Here is an 11922-nt window from a genome sequence, read left to right as displayed (position 1 = left end):
TACCAAATATCTGTTACAACTGAGACTAGTCTAATAGACCATATCAATGTAATCATGTCATTAGCCCATAAACATTTCCTGTTTGTTATCAAACTATTTTCTAACTGTAACAACAGGTAACTCAATCATAACTTCATGTTAAAACAGCTATCATAATATTATTTATCAATATGTGGCTCTTTTTGGATTCTCTGAAGCTAATTGAAAATGAAAAACCCGAAATATGTTGGGGCCATTGATTTTGAATAAATCTCTCAAAATGATTTATATTACATTTAGTTTGGTGAAAAATTTGACTAATTGGTCACACTTTATTTAGATGGTCCATTTGTTGAATTTAAGTTAGATTGCATCTACATGCCGACTAATTCTCATTAGATTAAGTAGACTGTTATGGTTAGTGTAAGTAAACCTGTACTTGCAAAGTTTCTTATAGTCAGTTAAATGTCTGTTGAAGGAGCAGTATCAACAGATATTAGGCAGACAGTCTATTAATGCTCAAATGGATCATCAAAATAAAGTATATCCGACAAACACGGCTTTATCTGAAATAATTTCATGTGCATCGTCATTTATCAGTTTGTGTGTATATTAATTTAGCTGGGAATAAATGATTAGCATTAACAATCCTATTCTACGTCTTTTTGAACAGGAAAAGCACAATGTCATTTTCCACAGTTCTTCATTTTGTATGGATAATTGTTCAAATAAAATATATATATAATTCTGGACAGGTATAGGTTTTTAAAAATTAAGCAAAACAAAAACAAGATGTTTCTTTTGCAATGGGTCAATTTTTTATTTTGTGATTTACATTGTATCCAATTTTGGTCTCAACATATGAGCAGTACCAAAAATGTATCTGCATTACATTACATTAAACATGGTAATGTAAAATGTTAAACAGTATGGACCCCTTTACCATAGTAAATACTACAAATATATAAAAGGATGAACATCAACAATGTATTACATAAGGAAAAGAAAATGACATACGCTGTCTAAATACAGTTGTTGTAGCTTATATAGCAAACCTGAACGAACAACTACATGATTCAATGAAAATATCTGTGGTCCTGAATGACGAAATATATAGTGTTGACAAATGTTTCCAGAAAAACTGAAGGTCTAAACAACAATATTATTCAATTTAGTATTAAATGTGTCAACATTTGAAAGTGCGTTGTCTTGTGTTTTAAGCCCTCAGGCCTAGTGCAAATCAATGCACCATATTCTTTACAAAATATTTCAGCACCACCATAAAAGATGTGTACACTTAAAGTGGATATACAGGGAATTATGCAGTACGGCAGTCCATATACAGTATATATATATATATATATATATATATATATATATATATATATATATATATATATATATATATATATATATGTATATATATGTATATATATATATATATATATATATATATATATATATGTATATATATATATATATATATATATATGTATATATATATATATATATATATATATATATATATATATATATATATATATATGTATATATATATATATATATATATGTATATATATATATAAAGACTCATGATAACAAAAGTGAAGTACAGCATTAGACGTCGATCTCTACAGTATCAACATCCACCTCCTCACTGCTCCTCAGGCCTTTATCAGACTGGAGATAAAGATGTTCTCGGCTCAGTGGAGTTTGCTGGACCTTTGAGTCATTAAAACTGTACAGAGACAAAAAAAAAAATTCCAACATTCTGTTAGTCACATGACTGACTCTTCACTGTCAATAAGAGTTTATTGAGCTCACCTTCTCAAAAGCTTGCTTCCCCTCAGTTCTGTAGAGGGAGAAAGAAAGCGTTGCTCTCCTGCAAACAGAATTATTTTAACAATCAAACTGTTGAAATAAAAAAACATATAAAATTAAAGCTGCAAGCAGCGATGATAGGGACCTCGCACCCGGGCTCACCGCCGCCCGGTGACCTTACGATGACAGAGAACAGCGAACAATAATAATATAAGCCAATATATTTAAAAAAAACTAAGAAAATCACAGATTTATGCCAAACTTCCTCCTGTCAGCAGGTGGCGCTATAACTGTGACTCAAGATTGGCATTTAGATGTCTTCAGGAGAGGAATTTAATCAACCATGTGAAGTTTCAGGCACATGGGACATTGTGTGGCTGAGTTATAAGCCAAACTACCTTCTGCCAGCAGGTGGCGTTATGACTGACTCAATATTGTTATGTGGATGTGTTCAGGAGAGGACTTTTATCAACCATGTGAAGTTTCAGGCAGATAAGAGATTGTGTGGAGATTGTGTTATAAGACAAACTACATTCTGCCAGCAGGTGGCGCTATTAAAGACTCAATATTATTATGTAGATGTGCTCAGGAGAGGACTTTCATCAACCATGTGACATTTTAGGCAGATCTGACATTGTGTGGCCGACTTACAAGCCAAACTTCCTTCTGCCAGCAGGTGGCGCTATGACTTTGACTCAATATTATCATGTAGATGTGCTCAGGAGAGGACTTTCATCAACCATGTGAAGTTTCAGGCAGATCGGACATTGTGTGGCCGAGTTACAAGCCAAACTACCCTCTGCCAGCAGGTGGCGCTATGACTGACTCAATATTGTTATGTAGATGTGTTCAGGAGAGGACTTTTATCAATCATGTGAAGTTTCAGATAGATCGGACATTGTGTGGTTGAGTTATAAGGACTTCCTGTTCCATGGCGAAGCGTTGAGGTTTGTCATGCCACCACAGACACGCCCCTCTGCAAAAACTCTAGATCTTCACAATATGTCATCGCTAGAGCTTTCAGATGACACCACTCTATTTTGGTGCTGATACGGGAAAGTTTGTGGTAGGAGTTTGTTATAGTGTCAAACATGTCATTTCCTGTGGCCAGCAGGTGGCGCTATAACTGTAATTGGATATCGGCACGTAAACCTGGTTAGGTCAGGACTGTTATTAAATGTGTGAATTTTGAGGCAGATTGAATATTGCATGCCTGAGTTATAACGATTTCCTGTTTGGTGGCGAATCATCAAAGTTTACGAGGCCGCCATGGACACACCCATCGATGAAAACTCTAAAGCTTCGCAATTTAACATCACCAAGGCTTTAAGATGACAAAACCCAATTTTGGTGTTGATTGGATAAAATCCCTAGGAGGAGTTCGTTAAAATACAACGCCTGGAAATGGCAAAAACGCCACTTTTTCGCCGCAGGAAGTTAATAATATCTGACTTCCTGTTGGGTTTGAGATATGGCTCCAAGAGACTTTTTCGTATGTTTTGGCATGTTTGAGGTGTGTGCCAATTTTCGTGCATGTGCGTGATTCGTAGCTCGGGGGCTCGTCCGTTTAATTTTTCTAGGTGGCGCTGTCGAGTCATTTTGCCACGCCCACTTTAATATTGTTATGTGGATGTGTTCAAGAGATGACGTTTATCAACCATGTGAAGTTTCAGGCAGATCGGACATTGTGTGGTTGAGTTATCAGGACTTCCTGTTCCATGGCGAAGCGTCGAGGTTTGTCATACCGCCACAGACACGCCCCTCTGCGAAAACTCTAGATCTTCACAATATATCATCGCTAGAGCTTTCAGATAACACCACCTAATTTTGGTGCTGATACGATAAAATTTGTGGGAGGAGTTTATTACTCAGTAAATTATGTCATTTCCTGTGGCCAGCAGGTGGCGCTGTAACTGTATCTGGATATTGGCATGTAAACGTGTTCAGGTCAGGACGCTTATCGAGCGTGTGAATTTTGAGGCAGATCGGATAATGCATGCCTGAGTTATAACGACTTCCTGTTTTGTGGCGAATTGCAAAGTTTGCGAGGCCGCCACGGACACGCCCATCGACGAAAACTCTAAAGCTTCGCAATTTAACATCGCCAAGGCCTTTAGATGACAAAACCCAATTTTGGTGTCGATCGGATAAAATCCCTAGGAGGAGTTCGTTAAAATACAACGCCTGGAAATGGCAAAAACGCCACTTTTTCGCCACAGGAAGTTAAAAATATCCGACTTCCTGTTGGGTTTGAGATATGGCTCCAAGAGACTTTTTCGTATGTTTTGGTGTGTTTGAGGTGTGTGCCAATTTTCGTGCATGTGCGTGATTCGTATATCGGGGGCTCGTCCGATTAATTTTTCTAGGTGGCGCTGTCGAGTCATTTTGCCACGCCCACTTCCGAAGCCCTTAACAAACGTAAATTTTCGCCACTTCTGAGGCGTGTGCAAAGTTTCGTGAGTTTTCGGGCATGTTTAGCCCCTCAAAACCGCGATTCATTCCGCGGAAGAAGAAGAAGAAGAAGAAGAAGAAGAAGAAGAATAATTAAAGCTGCAAGCAGCGATGAAAGGGACCTCGCACCCGGGCTCACCGCCGCCCTTTGGCCTCAGGATGACAGAGAACAGCGAACAATAATAATTTAAGCCGATATATATAAAGAACCTGAGAAAATTACACATTTATGCGAAACTTCCTCCTGTCAGCAGGTGGCGCTATAACTGTGACTCAAGATTGGTATGTAGATGCCTTCAATAGAGGAATCTTATCAACCATGTGAAGTTTCAGGCACATGGGACATTGTGTGGCTGAGTTATTAGACAAACTACCTTCTGCCAGCAGGTGGCGTTATGACTGACTCAATATTGTTATGTGGATGTGTTCAGGAGCAGACTTTTATCAATCATGTGAAGTTTCAGGCAGATCAGAGATTGTGTGGAGATTGTGTTATAAGACAAACTACATTCTGCCAGCAGGTGGCGCTATGAAAGACTCAATATTATTATGTAGATGTGCTCAGGAGAGGACTTTCATCAACCATGTGACATTTTAGGCAGATCTGACATTGTGTGGCCGAGTTACAAGCTAAACTTTCTTCTGCCAGCAGGTGGCGCTGTGACTATGACTCAATATTATTATGTAGATGTGCTCAGGAGAAGACTTTCATCAACCATGTGAAGTTTCAGGCAGATCGGACATTGTGTGGCCGAGTTACAAGCCAAACTACCTTCTGCCAGCAGGTGGCGCTATGACTGACTCAATATTGTTATGTGGATGTGTTCAGGAGAGGACTTTTATCAATCATGTGAAGTTTCAGGCAGATCAGACATTGTGTGGTTGAGCTATAAGGACTTCCTGTTCCATGGCGAAGCGTTGAGGTTTGTCATGCCGCCACGGACACGCCCCTGTAAAAAAACTCTAGATCTTCACAATATATCATCACTTGAGCTTTCAGATAACAACCAACCAAATTTGGTGCTGATATGAAAAAATTTGTGGGAGGAGTTTATTACTCTGTAAATCATGACATTTCCTGTGGCCAGCAGGTGGCGCTATAACTGTATCTGGATATCGGCATGTAAACGTGTTCTGGTCTGGACTCTTATTAAACATGTGAATTTTGAGGCTGATCGGATAATGCATGCCTGAGTTATAATGACTTCCACTTTTGTGGCGAATCATCAAAGTTTGCAAGGCCCCCACGGACACGCCCATCGACAAAAACTATAAAGCTTCGCAATTTAACATCGCCAAGGCCTTTAGATGACAAAACCCAATTTTGGTGTCGATAGCATAAAATCCCTAGGAGGAGTTCGTTAAGATACAACGCCTGGAAATGGCAAAAATGCCACTTACTTGCAGCAGGAAGTTAAAATTATCCGACTTCCTGTTGGGTTTGAGATATGGCTCCAAGAGACTTTTTCGTATGTTTTGGCGTGTTTGAGGTGTGTGCCAATTTTCGCGCATGTGCGTGATTCGTAGATCGGGGGCTCGTCCGTTTAATTTTTATAGGTGGCGCTGTCGAGTCAATTTGCCACGCCCACTTCATTATTGTTATGTGGATGTGTTCAGGGGAGGACTTTTATTAACCATATGAAGTTTCTGGCTGATCGGACTTTGTGTGGTTGAGTTATGAGGACTTCCTGTTCCATGGCGAAGCGTTGAGGTTTGTCATGCCGCTACGGACACGCCCCTCTGCAAAAACTCTAGATCTTCACAATATATCACCGATAGAGCTTTCAGATGACACCACTCAAATTTGGTGCTGATACCATAAAATTTGTGGGAGGAGTTTCTTACAGTGTAAAACATGTCATTTCCTGTGGCCAGCAGGTGGCGCTATAACTATATCTGGATATTGGCATATAAACGTGTTCAGGTCAGGACTCTTATCAAACGTGTGAAATTTGAGGCAGATCGGATAATGCATGCCTGAGTTATAACGACTTCCTGTTTTGTGGCGAATCGTCAAACTTTGCGAGGCCGCCACGGACACGCCCATCGACGAAAACTCTAAAGCTTCGCAATTTAACATCGCCAAGGCCTTTAGATGACAAAACCCAATTTTGGTGTCGATCGGATAAAATCCCTAGGAGGAGTTCGTTAAAGTACAACGCCTGGAAATGGCAAAAACGCCACTTTTTCGCCGCAGGAAATTAAAAATATCTGACTTCCTGTTGGGTTTGAGATACGGCTCCAAGAGACTTTTTCGTATGTTTTGGCATGTTTGAGGTGTGTGCCAATTTTCGTGCATGTGCGTGATTCGTAGATCGGGGGCTCGTCCGTTTAATTTTTCTAGGTGGCGCTGTCGAGTCATTTTGCCACGCCCACTTCCGAGACCCATAATAAACGTAAATTTTCGCCACTTCTGAGGCGAGTGCAAAGTTCCGTGAGTTTTCGGGCATGTTTAGCCCCTCAAAATCGCGATTCATTCCGGAAAAGAATAATAATAATAATAATAATAATAATAATAATAAACGGAGCAATTCCAATAGGGCCTACGCACCGTTTCGGTGCTCGGTCCCTAATAAACAGAGCAATTCCAATAGGGCCTACGCACCGTTTCGGTGCTCGGTCCCTAAATATGAAATCTGACTAATGGTAGCTGAAGTCATCAAACTGACAATATCAGGCTTTTGCTTAGAAGATACCAAAACAACTTTTTTTTTTCTTTTTTTTTTTGTCCAGTGGATTAACTTGCACAGATTCATTGTTCACCTAAACTAGAACAATGGGCACGGGCTATAAGCAGTACATATTGATCTCACACAGACTTTAATGTTCTACTAAAGAAGAAAGTCGATCTACATCTTCAACGTCCTGAGTGTGAGTAAACTGATTAACCCTTGTGTACTGTTCTAATTGACTACCCTTTCATTATGTTGGTGTCTGTTTTTGCCCCATTGACTTCCATCATAATCACATATTTTGATAGAAAAACCATGACAGCATATAATCACGCATTCTTGATTGTTGCTGGTTTCCCGTTGAGAAGAGTCACAATATGTCATTTTTACTGTTGATCTTTAGTGGGCAGCATTAACCCTTTAGATAGGCCTGTGCAAACCAGTTCCTGCCTTTTACATGGACTTCTATGGAGTAAAACAGCAGATTATAATGTGTGTGTGTGTGCATAAATACACTTACTATGTTCTGAGAGCTGGGGTCAGTTCTACATACGTGGATTACTCAATTAGCTGGATTTGGTTATTGACTATTTGACACGATCCAGGAACATTTAGTTCTTTAATCCTAATCCGAGAGTTGTTGTCATAAGAAAACAGTTGTGGTAGCTCAAACCTGCTCAGGAGCAGCAGCTTATTTCATATAAGCAGGATTAGATCGGGTCATTTCAAGCAAAGGTAATACTGAAAGTAGAGCTGGGTGATTTGGCCTAAAATCTAAATCTTAATTAATTGAACAATTTAACTCAATTACAATAAAAAAATTTTATTTTGCTTTCATAATTGACTGATTGTTTTGTACAGTAAGTATGCTCTTATATTAGCAGTGAGAGATTTGTGAATGCAGGGTGTATTACTTCATTTTAAAATAACTGAAGCAAACGCACACGGTGCGTTCGACTTGATGCAACATTTGCAGACACTTTTACTGATCTACATACTTTTTTGATCCTAATATGCTGATTAAGAAACTTGAATAAGCCTAGGCTATTAGAATAAAGAAAATCCCCTCTAAATGTAAAGCTAAATAAACTGCTAAATACTCTCGACACAGGAAAGTGCAAAACCTGCAGCCCACAACACATGTGGAAAGTTATTTCATATCATATTTAACAAACCATTTACTACGAGTTTTATATCATTTTGCTCACGTGATAATTAAATAGTAATCAGATGATGTCAATACGCTGCTGTGCCATTAGTAGGACCACTCCGCAGATTTTTAGCCCATTATTAATTCTGTTTATTTACTTAAGTAAATGTAAATCTGCATTTATTCAGTTTTTATTCAGTAATTTATTTCTTTTTATTTAATATATTAAGATTTTAGTTATGATACTCCCAAAATAATTCTGCAGAAATCCGCAGATTTTTACCAAAAAACGTCCGCAGATTCCGTCTGGCCCTAGCCATTAGCCAATCACTGCATTGCTGATCATGATTTCAATAGATCAGTCCTTCACAACACACGCAGCGATCCCAGATCAGTTCATCCAGATATTTAATCTGATTCGTGAGCTTGTTTGAAGGACAAAATTAGCCAGAGATCAGTTATCAAGATTAAAAGATCCAGAATCTGTCAAATCATCTTAAATCATTTAAGCGAGGTATAAAGAATGGACCCTGAGCTGCTTATTTTGATTTTCTCAGAAATATCAAGATAAGTGCACAAAAGTCTCTCTCACACACACAAACACACACACAAGCTTTTTTTTTGCATTGCAACTAATGATCAACAGTAAAAATAACATATTGTACCTCATCCCGACAGGGAAAACAAGCAACAATCAAGAATGCGTGATTATATTGTTCGATTACAGCCAAAAAGCTGCTATTGTTGTATTGGAAAAATGTTAATCCTCCAACTGCCAAACTATGGCTTGAAGAATTGATATCTACTCTGCACCTGGAACGAACAAGATTTATTTTAAAAGGCAATATTGGACAATTTCAGAAAATTTGGGGCCCTTTCTTTTGTTACTTCATGGGGAATTCTTGCCCCCAAAGCAATGTATTGTAACTAAAAGTTGTTTTGATTATCACTGTAGTGTATACTTACAGGCTGGGCTTGGGGTGTTTGTTTTTTTTGTTTGTTTGTTTTGTTTTTGTAAATGTATGCATATCAGAAAACTAATCCTGTGATTATTGTAAGTTTATTCAACGACCAAATAAAAAACTTATTTGACAAAAAAAAGGAAAAAAAAGAATGTGTGATTTAATGGTTTCATGGCTTTGCAATCAAAAAATGTGATTATAATGGAGGTCAATGGGGCAAAAACAGACACCAACATAATAAAATAGTCATTTTTCATAGCATTTTTTATAAAATATGTGTCAAAACATAGATTTGTCAGCGAAAAACATTCCATTTGCTCAAACACAGTGAAAGTTGTAGCCGAATTCAGACCCAAAATCACCCCGGAGCAGATGAAGACATCCCGACAGCAGACAGGGGTTAAACTGAATTGATTGAGTACAGTGTAAATGGTGATTTTTGTGTGAACTATCCCTTTAGAGAAGCTCAGCAGTGGCCAGTGAGTGTCTCACCTTCAGACTGGACGAGTCTAATAGAGGGAGACCTGGAGCGGTTAGTGAGAGAGGGCTGTTTGTTGGTGTCGGAGCTGATGAAGGAAACAGCATCCTCTCCCTCAGCTGTGCCCATCAGAGATGCCCTGTAGTAAATCAGCGGCATCCAGCTCTCTTCTCGGTTACTGATGACCTGCTCGCCTGCAAACTTCTGCAGATAACCATAACTACAGGGGGGAAAGCAAGACGTGATTGAGACTGTTTTAGTGAAAGTAAGCTGAGATGTGGAGAGCTGATTTAGTTTAGACTCACATGGTCTTCTTGTCAGGTTTGAGCAGTTTGCTGGAGAATTCGCTGAGGATGGTGAGGTACGAGACGTACGGTGGAGACTGTTTCTCGGACTGCTGAACAAACCCTTGGAAAACAAATTCAATGCCGTCCCTGCACAAAAAAAGCCACTTATTCAAGCGCAGGTACAGGAGAAGCACATTTCATCACATCAAAAGTGACACCGTCTACTTTGTTAGCTTTATTAAATTATTAAAGAGTTAATTATTAGTTAATTATTAAAGAGAACAATTCATCCTTGCTAGTTAATCTGTGGTCTGATGAACTCAATTCTGAGATTAGATTGTAACACTCTGGGCTAGTTTTTAACATACACTTGAATGCCAGTGAGGGAGAGTCATGTACTGTAAGTTGGCTTTTGTCATGAGATTAATGTAAACAGAGCTCGCTATGAATGCTCTTGTTATTCACGTCAAACTTTCCTAACTTTATTAAAGATTATTTTAGGTTCAAGTGGTATTTGTAAGGAACAAGATAAGTTTAATAAACAAAAACGAAGTCTACAACTTTTGGTCACAAAACATTTTCGTTAATTGAAATATAACAAAAACCTCATAATAAATGACAAACTAAATAAGAATATTGTCACTGAAAAACTAACTAACTACTATTATTACTAACTAATAGTTAAATAATAGTAGTCAGGATTAATAAGCATTCGTTCTTTGGCGGAAAAATCTGGCCTGCGACTGCTATATATAGAAATAACAGTAGATTGTGCTTCTTATCTTGTTTAGATAAACTTGATGTGTTCTAACTTCATTTGTCAAAAAAGTGAACTAGGCATGTTTGACTACATGAATGATCTGTAATATGAAGAAATTTGCCTTCATTCTTTTACATTTTTACTTTTATTTGTTGCATTTGTGTGGTTTTGGGTTTTAGTGTTTGTACAAATGATGCTTTGATTTTATTACTAACAGGTTTGCTAACTATAATTAATGTAAGCGGTGTATAAAGTAAACTTTGCTATAATCTAACTCGAAACTAGAATCTAGGGCCATATATTCTTGCAAAATAAAATTTTGCAAACAAAAAATAAAGTATTAAGCAAATAAATGGAAATCTCCAAAAATCAAAGCAAAAATAAATACATTTATTTAAAAATACATTTTGCTAACAAAAATAAAAAAGTGCAAGATGAGAAATAAAAATGTAATTTGCAAACAAAAAAGAATGCAAATAAAAATCAAGAAGTGAAAAAAACCCAAAAATATTTGCAATAAAAAACTAAATATTAGCAAAAAAATTTTACCCAAATTTTCCCTTTGCAATTTTTTAAGATTTATTTATTTTTTCTCAATACTTTATTTTTCTTTGCAAAACTTTCTTTATTTTGCAAATAAATATGGCCCTAGATATACTCCACATAGAATTACCAAAAATAGAATTGCGTTTACAACATAAAAACTAAATTAAACTTACAATACCATTTATGAATCGAATTCAAACTAACCTGAAATGTACAGCAAATTAAAAGAGTATCGAAATATAAATGCTTTTTATTTATTTTAAAAAATATAAAACAAATAGAAATGTGTTCATAATGTAAACTAAAACTGACAAAACGTTTATTAATCGATTTAACCTAAACTTAAATGTGCAGCCAATTCAATAAGAATATCGAAATATAAAAATTTTATTTAAAATTGTATTTATTAAAAACATAAATTTTTAAAAGGCAAAACTATTATTTACATTTTTTATAACTTTAGCGCCATCTGCAGTTAACCGCTAAACCTAGAATCGATTCAATGGAGATTAGCAATGCATTTTGAGAATCGCAGAATCGATTTCTTACCAAGCTCTATTTAAATTCAGGGTTGAGAATGACAATAAGCCAACGTTAAGTGCCTTTCCTTTTAAGACCTAAATATTCCTTGTTCTGTCCATCTATATTTGAATCTCAATACGAGTCCAGAAGTGCAGCCCTAAAATAGCCAAACACTAGACTCTTCGGTAGTGGCTAAATGAAGCCATGAAGCACAGGATCTTGACAGAACTATTTTTATTTGAGGACAAGCGCACAGCTATAATAGTTTTGCTTTTAGCTATGTGACCTGTTCTG

General features: G+C 37.2%; 1 protein-coding gene across 2 annotated transcripts in view; it reads right to left on the bottom strand.

The window, feature by feature from the left end:
- Positions 1-774: 774 nt before the first annotated feature.
- Positions 775-11922, bottom strand: part of si:ch211-269e2.1 — a 50413-nt gene continuing 39265 nt past the window's right edge. For both annotated transcript variants that reach the window (XM_087268137.1, XM_087268138.1), the window contains exons 29-33: positions 9819-9947; positions 9528-9733; positions 1804-1861; positions 1550-1717; positions 775-1323 (exon numbers count right to left, since the gene is read on the bottom strand). In XM_087268137.1, the coding sequence (XP_087124263.1) occupies positions 1597-1717; positions 1804-1861; positions 9528-9733; positions 9819-9947 (514 nt within the window). In that variant the 3' untranslated portion in view covers positions 775-1323; positions 1550-1596. The remainder of the gene's footprint in view (positions 1324-1549; positions 1718-1803; positions 1862-9527; positions 9734-9818; positions 9948-11922) is intronic.

The sequence above is a fragment of the Danio rerio genome, chromosome 9, assembly GCF_052040795.2.
Source record: "Danio rerio strain M-AB ecotype USA chromosome 9, GRCz13ab, whole genome shotgun sequence".
NCBI lineage: Eukaryota > Metazoa > Chordata > Actinopteri > Cypriniformes > Danionidae > Danio > Danio rerio.
The sequence above is the reverse complement of the archived record's forward strand: the minus strand, read 5'-3'. Positions and strand labels throughout refer to the sequence as shown.